The 16,886-nt window shown below is 33.7% G+C and overlaps 1 protein-coding gene across 2 annotated transcripts in view; it reads right to left on the reverse strand.

The window, feature by feature from the left end:
- The window catches only part of LOC145293962 (sialin-like), a 77,003-nt gene extending 65,865 nt beyond the window's left edge, over nt 1–11,138 (reverse strand). The window contains exon 1 of one of the 2 annotated variants that reach the window (XM_080140836.1): nt 10,906–11,138. In XM_080140836.1, coding sequence (XP_079996962.1) covers nt 10,906–10,993 — 88 coding nt within the window. In that variant the 5' untranslated portion in view covers nt 10,994–11,138. The remainder of the gene's footprint in view (nt 1–10,905) is intronic. The other variant, XM_080140837.1, reaches the window with a different exon arrangement.
- Between the last annotated feature and the right edge of the window lie 5,748 nt (nt 11,139–16,886).

Here is a 16,886-nt window from a genome sequence, read left to right on the forward strand (position 1 = left end):
TAGCTTGAACATAACCTATATAGCTACCCCACCGTACCCTTCACAGGGTAATGCAAAGATAGAAAGATTTCAAACTATTTTCAAAAGATATGTTAGTGAAACCATAAGAAAGGAAAAATAAAAATTAGGACTTGGTTTCGAAGCAGGCACTGTTTACAATCAGATATTCAATCACTTACTTCAAGGTATTTTTTTTTTTATAAAGGAGTCACCACTTACCAAAGTCCGGAGGCCACTCGAGGATAAGGGTTAATGAGTGTACAGTAGTCAATGGGAAAATGTTGTAGCAATTGTTAATAGTGGAAATTGGGTAAATTGGATTTCTTAAGGGGATGGCTAATCAAGAACTTGTTCACATTTGACTTGAAGACGACCATATTGTAGCCAGTTGGAAAGCAGGAAAACGGAAGAGAGTTCCACAGGCATGCAGTTTTAAGAAAGAAGCTTTGTTCATGGAATCTACGTTTAAATTTAGGCACAGATAAAAATGGGGAAAATTATTGATAATAGTTTCAGCTAGACGAGTGTTTTTTGTGAAAGTCAGGCCAGGGGGAACCATAGATTGGAGCTCAGACGAGCACTTGCCATGAAAATAACGATAAAGTAAAGACAGGCTCACAACATCTCTTCTGTGGGAAAGAGGTTGAAGGGAAGAGAAAAGAGCATTCCCCACTTCATACATAATGTACCTTTATCCATAAACAATCTTTTAAAACTAAGATATAAATACATGGCGGGAAGATCATAAAATATTAATTGAACAGCAACCTAAGTTTTCTTTTGTGCAGACAAAAATAGAATACATAAAAATCAGAAGAAAAAAATCAGAGCAATAGCAGTACAGTTAAGTGTGTCAAACTGCACACCTGTGGAACTCTGTTCTATTTTCCTGCTTTCCAACTGGCTACAATATGGTTGTCTTCAAGTCCAACGTGTACAAATTCTTGATGAGCCATTCCCTTAAGTAATCCACCTTACCAAATTTCCACTACTAACCATGACTGACATGTTCCCCTTGATCATTGTACACTCATTAACTCTTATCCTTGAGTGGTCTCCGGGCCTTGATAAGTGGTGACTCCTTTGTAAAAAAAAAATAAAAAGGTCCATCAGAGACAGGATAAATGAGTTAAAAAAAAATGAATGCCTTACAGTAGGAGGGGCATAGAGTGAAACTCACTCGAGCGTCTGCCATGAAAATAACGATAGAGCAGAGATAGGCCCGCAATGTCTTTTCTATGAGAAATAAGTAGCTGGGAGGAGAAAAGAACATCGTCCACTAGATTTCGAAATCAGTTTTGTATCCCTAGATGTGGCAAAAATACTCCATCTGAGGACGTATTTGGCTTGGAAATAGGCTTAAAACCAGAATAGGTAGGGTCGAGAGTAGTAAAGAGTATGATGTGGAACAATTATCTATGAGGTATGAAATAGAAATACCCTGTGAAGGTAGCTAAGGATAATGGTTGGTGGCAGGTCCAAAATAGTGGGGAGGAGAGATGTGATTCTTGTACAACCTGGGAGAATGCATAATAAGAACCTTCATTAAGATCAGCCTGTGCACTAATCTGCTGATTCAGAGTTTTTGGTACAAAGTTGTGCCTAAGCATATAAGACGTTTCGAAAGGAACGGTTACATACTACATGTAGACATGATGGTGGTAATTTCTCCCTTAAATTATTTCATCTTTGATATTGTAATTGTTGGCTATTTAAAAAAAAAAAAAAAATGCTGATGATTTTATTCTTGTCATTTACAAGATGGAAGTCTGATAGTGATTTGAAGATAAAAATATATAAAATTTGTTTATAAGATAAAAATATATAAAAGTTGTTTATATAAATTCAAGATGGATGACAAACTCATCTTGAGAGAAAAATATTAGATAAAAAACAAATACTTTCTTGTTTTACCTAAAGTTTGAAATATTGTGTTCCCTTTTCCCTTTTCAGTGCATTTTAAAAAGTTTTCATTAATTACTGACTGTTCAACAGATCTTGGTTGCTTGTATCACTAGCATGACGCCACTTTTCCAGTAAACAGGCATTTTGAACGAAGGACCTGATACACTCTTAGGTATGTGTTGGGACTTGAGCTTAGTGGATAGTTCCTTTTGTTATCTTTTAAATGGAACAGTAATGGAGTATATGAGGACACACACCTGGGATCTTTCAGTTCTCTTGTTCAATTGCTCTCCTGTTATTTTTGCAGGATATTTTGGTGGTGTTTTATGACTAGGACTTGGACAACAGCATATTCTTTTCATTGTTTTGACTCTCGAGTATATATCTGACACAGTCAGACACAGTAAATAAACCAAGAACCACATCACTCTATATAAAAACATATAAGATATCAACGAATATATACTCAAGAGTCAAAAGAATGAAAAAAAATATTCTGTTGTCCTAGCCCTAGTTATGACATTCACCCTAAATGGGTTGAACTGAATATTAAATTCACAGGCAGTTCCCAGTCGCCTGTAATATTTGGTGCATTTTTAGTCAAAAATCAGTATCTTCAAACAGCCTGATCTTGTAGTGATAGTAATGTTACTATGCCAGATATGGTGACAGCTTGATTATAAGAAAAGCTTTTAGGTGGTTCATAGGAAATATTTTTGAGAATTCACACTAAAAAAGTGGTGGATATATGAAATTGAAAAATATATGCTGAGTCAGATTAAGGGAAAGTGTGGAGTTTTTTTTTTTTTTTTTTTTTTTAATGGAAATTGCTCCAGACAATGCATGAAGTCACTTGATATAAAGTGGTAAAAAAAAAAAACTGCTACTTCAAAGTCAAAAACCTGGCCAACGATTAGTGTTGGATGGATAGTTTCTAACCCAGAAAACAGCAATCCTTCCCTCCTTTGTCACAAACATCGCCCATGGAATGTGAAGACTAAAGGCTCGAATAAGGGAAATGAGTTACGAGGCTGATGAGAGTCAACTCAAGGCCCCAAAGTTAGTTTGAGTATGGATGAGATCTACAAAGTATTCTTACTTAAAAAGCGATAAAGATGTGAGTTTTTTTTTTTTTGGTGGGGGGGGGGGGATCAATCAGTTGGGCTTGGAAAAATTTTAAGGGTGACCCTACATATTAACTTTATTAAACCATTTTCTGTTTTGAACGTCATTACACGTCATAGGAAGTAGACGATGTTGGTTAATTTGGCATCCGCCTTATTATGTTTTACGCTTTCTTGTTTATTTAACTTTATTTTAGCACAATTTTTATACAAAATATTGTTTTTAAATATAATAAATAAGAATACCCGCAAACTGATTTTTTTTTTAATATTCATTATTTCTGCAAAAATGTATCTGTAAATTATTTAAAATATAAATCTAATATATAAACGGCTATATGTCTGTCTGTTGGTCTGTCTCCATATTTTCAAACTCTATCTCCTCCGAAACTAAAAGTCGTAGATCAGTGCTAAGGGCCTCAAATGATTGGATTTCTAAGGACCATTCTTTTATGTGTCTTTAGCTGGTTAAAATTGCTTTTAAGGGTTCAAAAATGGGTCAAAATTGAAAAAAAAAATCGTTAAACATTTTGTACATTCATCTTAGTTTATTTTTAATTTTTAATCACTTCATGTGCGTGTTACGTTGGTACAGTGGTAACGTCACCAGTTTCGGTTTCGATTCTAGCTGATGGAATCTAAGTACTTTTTTTTACTTTTGAAATCACGACTTTATAATAATATATACAAAATCTGGACTAATTAAAATATCATATTAAAGCGTATTTTACGCCCGGGCAAAGCCCCCACTCCCTAGTATGTAAATAAACATATTTATTTTTTTAAGAATGTGTAAATAAACATATTTGAAAAAAAATGTGCAAATAAACATATTCATTTGAAAAAAAAAAATGTGTAAATAAACATATTTGAAAAAAAAATGTGTAAATAAACATATTCATTTGAAAAAAAATGTGTAAATAAACATTTTTGAAAAAAATGTGCAAAAAAACATATTCATTTGAAAAAAATGTGTAAATAAATATTTTTGAAAAAAACGTGCAAATAAACATATTCATTTGAAAAAAATATATAAATAAACATATTTATTTGAAAAAAAAAATGCGTAAATAAGCATATTTGAAAAAAAAAATGTAAATAAACATATTTATTTGAAAAAAATGTGTAAATAAGCATATTTGAAAAAAAATGTGTAAATAAATATATTCATTTGAAAAAAATATATAAATAAACATATTTATTTGAAAAAAAAATGTGTAAATAAACATATTTGAAAAAAAATGTAAATAAACATATTTATTTGAAAAAAATGTGTAAATAAGCATATTTGAAAAAAAATGTGTAAATAAACATATTTGAAAAAATATGTAAATAAATATATTCATTTGAAAAAAATACATAAATAAACATATTTATTTGAAAAAAATGTGTAAATAAACATATTTGAAAAAATATGTAAATAAATATATTCATTTGAAAAAAATACATAAATAAACATATTTATTTGAAAAAAATGTGTAAATAAACATATTTGAAAAAATATGTAAATAAATATATTCATTTGAAAAAAATATATAAATAAACATATTTATTTGAAAAAAATGTGTAAATAAACATATTTGAAAAAATATATATATAAATAAACATATTTATTTGAAAAAAAAAATGTGTAAATAAGCATATTTGAAAAAAAATGTGTAAATAAACATATTTGAAAAAATATGTAAATAAATATATTTATTTGAGAAAAGTGTGTAAATAAACATATTTATTTGAAAAAAAAATGTGTAAATAAACATATTTGAAAAAAAAAATGTGTAAATAAACATATTTGAAAAAAGAAAAATTGTAAATAAACATATTTATTTGAAAAAAAAATCAGTTTATGAATTTTCTCATTTACTATATTTAAAAACAATATTTTTTTATTAAAAAAAATCCTGAACAAAAATCAAACAAAACAAACAAGAGAGCATGGAACGTACTTGGGCGGGGTCGCTGAATTAACTAACACTATCTACTTCCTATGACGTGTCAAGATGTTCGAAACAGGACATGGCTCGGTGAAAGTCAATATGTGAGTTTACCTTCTTAAGTTAGTTTGACTATGCAGAAGAATTTTGTTAAAATATGGCCAGAGTGATTATAGAATGATAATTATTCAAAGCCATCTCTGCCTATTGTCTATTTATGAAAAAGATCGGACGAAAAGAAGATATATAGTGTTCATGAAATAATGGCAAAAAGAGAAAATGTTAACTAATTTACATATTACTCTGCAAAAGGTCATTTCATTAATTCATTATTTTTTAGTATTTTTAAATTCAATACACATATACATTATAAAATTCGATACACGCGTACATTATAAATTTTTTAAATTCAATGCACACATACATTATAAAATTAAATTTTACCGTAATGCATTTCATAAATGATTACATTCATAAATAAATACATACGTAAACAAATCGACTATTTTATTCTTTTGTTAAATTGTAAATTAAAAAAGCTCCTACACCAAAACGCTCACACACACACACACACGCACACACAGTGCAACTAAGAAAACAAGACAACCTGTATCTCGCCCCCTCACCCCGATACGCACACATCATCACTGCTAATTAATTTCTTTACAATAATAAATTCCATCATAATATATTTTAATTGTGAATAAAAATTTGTATTTTGTGTGAAAGCATATTTCCGGTCTACTCAGGTCAATTTACAAGGGGCGTGCAATAAGTAATGTCCCTGACTCACTTTCATTTGTCTGATCTAGCTGAAATTTTGCATGTGCAATGATTTATATGTCCACAGGTTATGTGGCAAATTACAGCTCTAAACTAATTGTGGTTTCTGTTTTACAGGTGTTTGAACTGAGTCAGGTGTGAAATGGAGCCTGTTGAATGTCGAGCAGTGATCCGGTTTTTGTATTTGAAAGGACGCACACCACAGGAGACTTTTGATGAAATGAAAGAAACTTAAGATGATAATGCCCCATCATATGACTTTGTAAAATACTGCCATCGTGAATTCAAACATGGCCGGAAGTCTGTGGTAACAGCTCCCAGACCTGGTCGCCCCCCCCTTCTGCTATTAATGAGGCATCTCTCCGTCAAGTTGAGACTGCCATTTTAGAAGATCGACGCATTACTATTCGCCAAATAGCCCAAGATGTCAAGATTAGTACAGGGTCTGTGGAAACTATCATTCATGACGATTTACATATGCATAAGATGTCTGCCAGATGGATTCCCAGGTTGCTCGCACCATTCCAGAAGCGAGAACGCGTTGAGTGCTCAAGGATGAATTTCAAGATGTGTCAAGTAGATGAGTTAAAGTTTTTCAAAAGATTGATTACACAGGATGAAACCTGGGTCCATCACTATGATCTAGAGACCAAATCCCAGTCAATGCAGTGAAAGCACTTGGACTCACCACCTCCAAAGAAGGCAAGGGTGCAGCCCTCCGCTGGCAAGGTTATGCTTACAGTCTTCTAGGACCAGGACGGAGTAGTGATGACAGATTTCCTGGCAAAGGGTACAACAATTACAGGGGCCTGTTATGCTTCACTTTTGAGGAAATTAAGGGAAGCTATCAAAATCAAGAGGCGGGGCAAGATCAGCAAAGGTACCCTCCTCCTGCAGGATAATGCTCCAGTCCACAACTCGCATGTCGCCAGATCAGAAGCACGGGTGTATGGTTATGAAATCCTCCCCCATCCTCCCTACTCTCCTGACCTTGCACCAGCCATGAAGTTGTTTTTGAAAGGAAAGCGTTTCCCAGATGATGCAGCCTTGATTTCTGAAGTCACGTCGTGGTTGGAAGACCAACCTGGAGTGTTCTACAAAAACGATCTCCAGAGCTGCATCAAACGATGGAAGAAATGCATAACTCTGGGTGGTTCCTATGTAGAGAAAGACTAATAACTGTGCCAAGTTTCGTTGCTCTACTGCTATTGGAAGTTGGTCAGGGGCATTACTTATTGCACGCCCCTCATACTTTCTATTTATTTATTTATTTTTTTTATTACATTTTCACCCCAAACAAAGCGCATTGCCACTTTGGTGTAGGGGGCTACTATCAGGGGCAGCAACTACTGGGGCACTATGTTGGGATTTGGGCAGCAAGATTTGGTTCACGTTGCACTTGAACTTCTGCATGTCAGTACAGTTAGGGAAGCAGGAACCTAGAATGGAATTCCAGAGTCTAGCGGTTCTGGGGAAGAAACTACTGGAGTAGAAAGATCTTTTACATCTAGGGATCTCTACTGTGTGGGGGTAGGATTTAGCTGCCTGTCGGGTTTGTCGAGGGTGTCTACATCGTGGGGGCACAAGTGTCTGCAGTTCGTCAGAGCATTCACCATTAAAATACTTGTAGAACAGGCAGAGGGATGCAACGTTTCGTCGATGGGACAGAGGCTGAAGCTTAGATGACAGTTCAGGGCCTATCAGATTGGCGACTCTTTTTTGAACCTTGTCAAGGAGCGAGAGACTAGTAGCAGATGCACCAGCCCAAATGTGACAACAATACTCCATACATGGGCGAATAGTGGCCTTATAGAGGTACAGGATACTTTCAGGTGTCAGTAGTTTTCTAGCACGGTAGAGAGAGCCTACCTTTTTCGCAGCGGCCCTGGCAATGTTTTCAATATAATTGTTCCAACTCATGTTTCCTGTGAACGTTAGGCCAAGCAGTTTGAAAGATGTACTCTCAGACAGGGAGTCACTGGCCATTGCTATTGGTGGCAGAGCTTTTTGTGGACTGTTATCATCATCTTCATAGTTGTTTTTTTTCACCACGTTTCGACCAACTCATCCTCTGGCCTTTTTCAGGTGATTAACCACTACAGGATAAGAATGCCGAGTCTTGTGTCTTATCCTCAGTAATTACTGCCTTCCATAGTTGTTGTCTTACCACGTTTTGGCCAACTAATCCTCTGGCCTGCTTGGGTAGGATTGAAACTGTCATCTTCAGAAAATGCTCACCTGGAACTGTAGAGACTCAATGCCTCTATTCAATGCGCCACAAGCCCGCACCACAGTTAATCGCCTGAAGAAGGTCAGCAGATGAAGTTGAGCGAAACGTGGTGAAACAACAACAACAATAACAACAACAACAACTATGAAGATGAGGATAACAGTTCGCAAAAAGAATGAATGCACAAATTATGATTCCTCATCTCAAAGGATTCAAAAATAAATAAATAAAAATAAATAATTATTACTTCTGGTGGTTTCAATACAGTTCTACATTATAAATCACCCCCCACCCCTCACCTCACATACACACACACGTATGCATACTGTGCCCAAGCAAACAAGTCAGTGAGTAAGTTTTTTTTCCTTTTGTTTCTTTTTTATTCAATTTTCACCCCAAACAAGGCACAGTGCCACTTTGAAATAGGGGGCTACTATCGGGGACATAAGTTGCAGGAATATTATGAAGGGAGATGAGCAGCAAGATGTCTTTTTGCATTACACTTGAACTTCTGCATGTCAGTACAATTGGGAAAGCAGAATCCCGGAAGGGAGTTCCAAAGTCTAGCAGTTCTGAGGAAGAAACTATTGGAGTAGAAGGCTTTCTTACACCGAGGGATTTCTACTATGAAGGGATGGGAGTTAGCTGCTTGTCGTTTTTTTGGGGGGGTATTTACGTCAAGGGGGTACGTGCTTGTAGTTTGTCAGAGCATTCACCATTAAAATACTCGTGGAACAGGCAGAGGGATGCAACATTTAGTCGATGGGAGAGAGACTGAAGCTTAGATGACAGTTTAGGAACTATCAGGTTGGTGACTCTCTTTTGAACTCTGTCCTGGAGTGAAAGACTGGTAGCAGATGCCCCAGCCCAAATGTGACAACAGTATCCCATACATGGGCGAATGACGGCCTTGTAGAGATACAGGATACTTTCAGGCGTAAGTAGCTTTCTAGCTTGGTGGAGAGAGCCCACCTTCTTCGCAGCAGCCTTGGCAATGCTCTCAATGTATCTATTCCAGTTCATGTTCCCTGTAAACGTTCGGCCGAGGAGTTTAAAGGGCGTACTTTCAGGTAATGTGTTTTTGGCCATAGCTATTGGTGGTAACATTTTGGGTGAAAAGAGTCTTTCTAATCCTTCTAGTCAGTTTATATCTGGGATTGAAATTCTTGGTTTATTTAATTTTCCCGAGCAATGCCTGGATATGGGTCCCACCAGTATACATTCATTATTATACCAATATACATTCATTATTATACCAGTATACATTCATTATTATACCAGTATACATTCATTATTATACCAGTATACATTCATTATTATACCAGTATACATTCATTATTATACCAATATACATTCATTATTATACCAATATACATTCAATATTATACCAGTATACATTCATTATTATACCAAAGCTGAATTAATCAACGATTTGTATTATTTGTATTAGTGGACAACTGTTCTCATCTTGAATGTTATTTTCACAACATTTCAGTCGATGTAACCTCTGACCTTCTTCAGGTGTATCTTGTTGAACTTGGGAATGTTTCTGTCGAACTCAGGAATTTGTACGGATTTTCGAATGGAACCCTTTATTTACTTCAATGGGGTAGCATACTCTCGTTCCATCAGCCATGACTGGATAGAGGTCCTAAGTAATCCACAATTGTATTTTTTTTCGGTCGCCCACGCTGAGAATTGAACCTTCAATCTTCAGAAGAATATCGCTTTCACAATTGATTTTTTCAAGTACTCTAACTACTTGCGGACAGTTCTAGTACATCCGCAACTATCTACAAGGACCCGTGGCACAGTGGTTGGAAAAAATCAATAAAGGTTTCCGTTCAAAATTCTGTTCAAATTCTCGAGTTTGACAGAATACACTTCAAGAAGGTCAGAGGTTACATCGACCGAAACGTTGTGAAAATGATACTCAAGTTGTTCGAAGAATCCAAATACGAATAATCAATCCTCATCTAAAAAATTCAGAAACATTTTCAACGTTTGTTTCCTGAAGGCTTTTTCTCCTATATTTGTTAATTGCACAAAATACATATTAAAAACATATTAAAATATTCCTGGGTGCTGGAATTGAGTTATGTGTGAAAATTGTTTAATTGTCCTGATTAACCCTAATTTCAAATTTACTTATCAAGTCACTCATCTCGTAGTAACTTTTCGTCTATTAGTCTCATTCTCTCTCGCAATAGGTAGTGTGACCCCCCCCCCGTCTTTTCTTTTATTTTAAGCATTTTTTATTATTCTCGCTCTCGTCACACACATACTCTTTCTTTCTTTCTCTCTCTCTCTCTCTCTCTCTTTATCTATCTATCTGTCTATCTATCTACTTATTGAAAGTAACAAAACAAAAAATTGAAATAGTGCGTTACAAACAATAAAGAATATCATCACAATTATTAATGCTATTTAAACCTTAGTTGAAGAGAGAGAGAGAGAGAGAGAGAGAGAGAGAGAGAGAGAGAGAGAGAGAGAGAGAGAGAGAGAGAGAGAGGTGGGGACGAAGAGACTAATTTATGATTTTGTCTTTTAATTTTATTTGAAAATTTACCTGGCTTTTTTTTTTCTTTCTTTTTTTTTTTTTTTCATTACAGTCAGGGTAATTTTTGGCATCATTCTGATAACCGAGATATGTTGTCTTGCCTACCGAAAGTTTGAAACAAAATCTAATTTTTAAATAAAAAAATAAAAAAATGAGAGAACAGTTTCAGAAAGTTCAAATCATGCAGGTCGGCAAAAAATTAAATTTTAACGCGTTTGGAAAAATTTGTTTGTTGTATGTTTTTTTGTTTTTTTGTTTTTTAAATTTATTGATTGCTGTTTTCTCGGTTGTTAACTATACTACACTTTCACCATTATTTTTTACTGTAAAAAAAATAATAAATAAAAAAATAAATAAATATATAATTACCTTTTCGTTGCCAAACTCTGTCCTCAATGGAATTGGAATGAGAAACAGCTGAAAGTTCATCATGTTTTTCGGTCAAATCTGGATCCATTTTTATGTCCTTTTGTTTTTATCACAATTAAAATGGTGGTTAGAGTTGATTATTTTAAATAATGTAATTCCGCAATTTTTTTTTATTTTGTTTTATTTTTTTCTGCCTCACATTAATTCATAAAATATCTCTCGCGGACAAATCTGAAAAGAAGGGGCAATAATTGACTTTACAGGGAATAAATAGAACCGAGATCCTTCGGGTTATAGAGGCCATATATATATATACTTTTTTTCTGTGCGCTTTAAGTTTGTTTTACGTTTCTTCCTTTTTTTTGTTGTTGTTGTTTTGTTTTTAAGATCATGAAAACTGAAAAAAATTCAGTAAGACAAACAACAAGTGCGACGAATGCACTTTAAACAAAGAGACATGCTCTTTATATTATTTTTTAAATATATATATATATATATATATATATATATATATATATATATATATATATATATATATATAGAGAGAGAGAGAGAGAGAGAGAGAGAGAGAGAGAGAGAGAGAGAATAATAGCTTATTTACTTTGATGTTGTTGCTATTATTAGATGAAATGAGCGCAAGTCGATATTATTGTTGTGCGTAAGAATATCTCCAATCATTCGATTCTTCAGTGACATTATAGTTTAAGTCACACGAATAATGACATAATAACAAACTCGTACACAATTATATTACAACTTTTTTCATCAGACTCTCTCCTCTCTTACGGTCTCTTGCTCTCTTTCACTTTCTCCCCCCCCTCTCTCTCTCTCTCTGACATTGTCTGTCTGTGTGTCTAATTACTTCTAAAGTGCAATATCAAAGCTCCCTCACTCTCTCTTACCGTCATGTAGTTTTTTTATTCTAAATAATATCAAATATTCCCCCCCCTCTCTCTCTCTCTCTCTCTCTCTCTCTCTCTCTCTCTCTCTCTCTATATATATATATATATATATATATATATATATATATATATATATATATATATATATATATATATATACCTCGTCCCTATTGGTTATGTGTTTGTGTGTCTATTTTTTTCTTCTCCTTTTCCTCCTATCCTATTTATTTCCATTTTGGTGAAAAGCACTTATTTCTTAGTTTCTGTTTGATCTTTTCTTCGCTTTTATTTTATACGACCATTGGGGGTGGGGGTGGGGCGGTTTTACCCGGTCGTAAAATACGCTTAAACATATTTTAATAAGTGCAGCTGCAGCTTTCGTATTTATTATTACAGAGCCAATTCTCTATGGAATATTATATTGTACCTAATATATAGTACTGATTTGAAAAGATTGCAAGAAAATGACTTGGGTGCCATCAGCTAGAATCAAGACCAAAACATCCAGCGGTCCAGCAGCTGTGTTCCCTACCATTTGAGCTAACCCGACAGATGGATAAGAAAGATGTAAAATGAAACCACTTCAAGCTATGAATGAATTTGCCCATGCGCAAAAGTAATAGAAATATGTCTGCAAGTTGAAATGAATATTCTGCATTTCAACTTGCCGACATATTTCTGTACGCGTTATTCATCCATCCAAATAAAGATTTTACTTGGTTTAAACAATCCTTAGTGTAAGATTACTATTTCCTGTTTATTTCAATGTTATATGACCAATAGTTTAAGAGTTTATTGGTTAAATAGTTTCATACAGACAAGCATACATCTTCTGTTTTCTTTTTATATATGTACTATTCAGCCCGGTTTTGCTCGGGCCACTGTTCATAACTTTATGTGCAAATATATATATATATATATATATATATATATATATATATATATATATATATATTAAAAAGTTTGACTCATGTCCAGGTAACCTACATCTAAAATTTCAAGTGTTTAGACCCAAAGTTGGTGGAGGATTTTGGTAGAGTCTGCAATTTGACCTCTTGACAGCCAAATTTTCACCAACCGCATTGATCTATTAATAAAGTGGCACACTGAGGACAACCTTATATTACTAAATACTAGCGGGATCTATGGAAATTCCACAGTGGACTTATTCATATGTAATTTTTTTTTTTTTTTTTTTTTTTTACAAGGGTGTCACCACTTATCAAGGCCCAGAGGCCACTCGAGGATAAGGGTTAATAGGTATACATTAGTCATTGTGATTTTAGCATAGTAAACAGTGGGAATTTTGTAACTTGGATTACTTAGGGAGACGATTTAATTAGAACTTGTTCACATTGGACTTTTTCTTTTTTTTTTTCATAGGTATCAACTCATTATCAAGGCCAAGAGGCCACTCAAGGATAAGGGTTAAAGAGTGTACAGTAGAAATTGGACAATATAATAATCATTAGTAATGAAAATTTGTTAAATTTGATAACTTATATGGAACGGCTCATCAAGAACTTATTTACGTTAGACTTGAACACAACCATATTGTAGTCAGCCGGAAAGCAGGAAAACGGAAGACAATTCCACAGGCGTGCAGTTCTAATAAAAAAGCTTTGTTCATGGAATCTACGTTTAGGTTTAGGCACAGATAAAGAGTGGGGGGAATTATTGATAGTGTTTACAGCTAGACGAGTGTTTCTTGTGAAAGTTTGGCGAGAGGGGACCATAGATTGAAGCTCAGTCGAACACTTTCCATGAAAATAACGATACATCAGAGACAAACTCGCAACATCTCTTCTGTGAGATAGAGGTTGCAAGGAAGAGAAAAGGACATCTCCTACGAGGCTACGAAGTCTATTTTGAACTCTATCAAGGCAGGACAAGTCCTTTCTAGCAGCTCCTGCCCAGATGTGGCAACAGTATTCCATCCTTGGACGTACCTGGCTCTTATATAGATAGAGAATTGCATCAGCAGTGAGATATCTACTGGATCGATAGAAAGATCCCACCATTTTTCCAGCGGCCTTGGCAACAGATTTGATGTACGTGTTCCATTTAAGATCAGGAGTAATGGTCAAGCTCAGAAGCTTGTCAAAACTTGTGGCCTCCTGAAGACGAGAGCCATTCATTTCAATTGATGCCAGATGTGGATCAGAATGTTGATGATGTAAAGAGAGAAGCTTGGTTTTAGATGCATTAAAAGTAACCAGCCACTCCTTTCCCCATTGTACTACATGCTCAAGATCAGAGGAGAGAGAATTGGAGAGAACTTGGTCGTTTACTGTCTTAGATGTGCTACCATAGATGGTAGTGTCGTCAGCATAAATGTCTACAAATGATGTAAGGATGTGATTTGGAAGATCATTAATGTAGATCAGGAAAAGAGTTGGGCCCAGGATATTGATATCAATATATTGATGTTGGCATTCTGTAGATATTCAGCATAAATGCAGATGTTCTGATATTATTGTACCTATTTACAATGCCTCCCCACAGGACAGAGTTCGACACCAGGGTCGTTTTTTAATGTGGAGAAAAGGAACAAAAATAAAAATTGTTTCAGTCGTGAAGGATTTCTCCTCCATTGACAGAGAACAAGAAATTGAAGTGCAGCATTTGAAAAACGGATACTACACTTTGACCTTGACCCAAAGGCCAATTGAAATTATTGTAGCTATTTCGTTAAAACTGCAAAAGTATTTATCCAAGCTAGCAGGGATTTCAAAATAAAAAAAATATATCTATATTATTTGGGTTCGTAAGCTTGAATGGAAACCGAATCCCAAAGTTAAGAATATATATATATATATATATATATATATATATATATATATATATATATATATATATATATATATATATATAAGTTCCTTCAACTATAATCGAAACAAAAACTTATGAAGACTCCTCGATAAAATTATTTATAAAAAAAAAAAATAGATTACTAACGAGTCATCAGCTAAAATGGAAACCGAAACCAAAATTTATGAAGAATTCTTGATAAAATTATTAAAAAACAAATTAGATTGTTGGAATGCTATTAGCCATAATTGAAACCGAAACCAAAATTTATGAGGAATTCTTGGTAAAATTATTTATAAAAAAAATAGATGACTGAAGTGTCATCAGCTATAATCGAAACCAAAACCAAAACTTATGAAGAATTCTTGGTAAAATTATTTATTACAAAAAATGGAAATACATAACAATTAAACGACCCGGATGTAAGCGTGACACAGAAAATAACACACGCGATTGTATTAATATATAGATAAAATAGCAAATTTCATTACTACTCTATCTATTTTAAATATAAACAACTCTATTTCTTCTAAATAAATATTAGGCTATTTATTTCTTTAAATTATTTGAATATCATAATAGTGGATAAAAATTGATTTATAATAATGATTCTGATGGTGCTTATTTCAATCAATAAATGTTTGTTTGAGCCGAGATATGAATTTAAAAGTCAAAAACAGAAAGAATTTTCTTGTCATATATGCATTAAAATTGCTTGATAGAAAATTGGAAAAAAATACTTATTCAATGCTCAGTCCTTTAGAGCAGTTTAATTTTTAAACTGCTGCAAATGACTGAGCATTGAGTAAGTGAATATCGGAATGCTTGCTTTTCAGGACTGTCGTCTGACTATTCATATTACTTTAATCATTCTTCAGAATGTTTGAATAAATTACCGAAAATTATTTCATCTCTTCTTTGAGAAAGATTAGTTATCTATTTGTGTTATCACATTTTGAAAGCCAGTGTTTATGAATCATTAGTGGTTCGCAAAAATGGTTACTCATGTTCTGTTTAAAAATTAATTCATATATTGGTATTTGGAAGGAGTATTTATATATTAGTATAAAAAAAAAAGCAATATTTTCTTCCTTCGGCCGATATTGCGGTGTTTCTCACTTCATCAAAGTTTTGTTCATTTTCAAGTCCAGCATGATTAAACTAAGCAGCAAAAATTATTTTTTAAAAATTTCCAAAGTTGTATTTATTTTGTTTATAATAAACTTTTACGCTAATTCTTATAAAAAAATTATAGTTTTTTTATTTGTGTTTTTAAACAAATTCCTTTTATTGTAGATATTTTTTCTGTAGTTAAATCATTCTTTTTTATTCCACACAAGAAAAACGCTGGGACACAGATTCTACTAGTTTAAAATAAAGTGAAAAACATTTACTTATATTACAGACTAACAACAAATAAAAACACATCAATAAAGTTCAAATTCGTTCAACGTGATATACGATATCCAAAACAGTTTGTCAATTTAAATATTTCCAAGTTATTGTCTAGTGTTTCTTGCAGGAAGTAATACTTTCTTTTCTTCCAACTGAAACAAAAAATAAATTCTCACATGACAGTATATTCAATATAGTTCGTCATTTCAAAGTTATTAACGTCAAATAAAATATTGATAGAAACTATATTCGATTTTATAACAGTTTTAAAATGTTTATGCCGTGCCACTAGCAAGCTGACCTCCTAAAAACGTATCTTTAATTAAGATTTGTGTCGATTTAACTGCGAAGTGATTCCTATGAACGCTCAAAGGCTATAATTGCTTGCACTCTTTCCTTCTCTGCTTCGTTGGAATTCGCCTTTCTCCCAACTTCCCAAAGCAAGAAAATTTTTACATAGACTTGTGAATTCAAAGGTATTTTCAACCAATGGAAATATTTCCAAACCCCAAAAAGGTAACACATTTATGTGAACATAATAAGCCAGTGCGAGGTTGGAAACTCCTATAAAGCAGAGGAGACAAACAACCAAAACTGGAGGGACTTCACCAGCCGGCTGAAATTAATCAAAGAGGTCGGGAATGGTAAAAGAAAAAGAACTCAATGACTCACAGTCCAGCTTCATCAATGCATGCACATCTCTACATGCACTAACGAGAAAAAGGTGAACGAACATATGTATACAATGCCACGCTGCCAAACACTTACACATGCATATTCACTATGTGGACATATTGACTTGTAACTACTATTCATTCAACTTTTTTTACCCAGACAAGTGTTGCACTATGAACATTTACTAACATGAAAATA

Source organism: Euprymna scolopes, chromosome 15 (genome assembly GCF_053919585.1).
Source record: "Euprymna scolopes isolate OS-2025 chromosome 15, ASM5391958v1, whole genome shotgun sequence".
NCBI classification, from domain to species: domain Eukaryota; kingdom Metazoa; phylum Mollusca; class Cephalopoda; order Sepiida; family Sepiolidae; genus Euprymna; species Euprymna scolopes.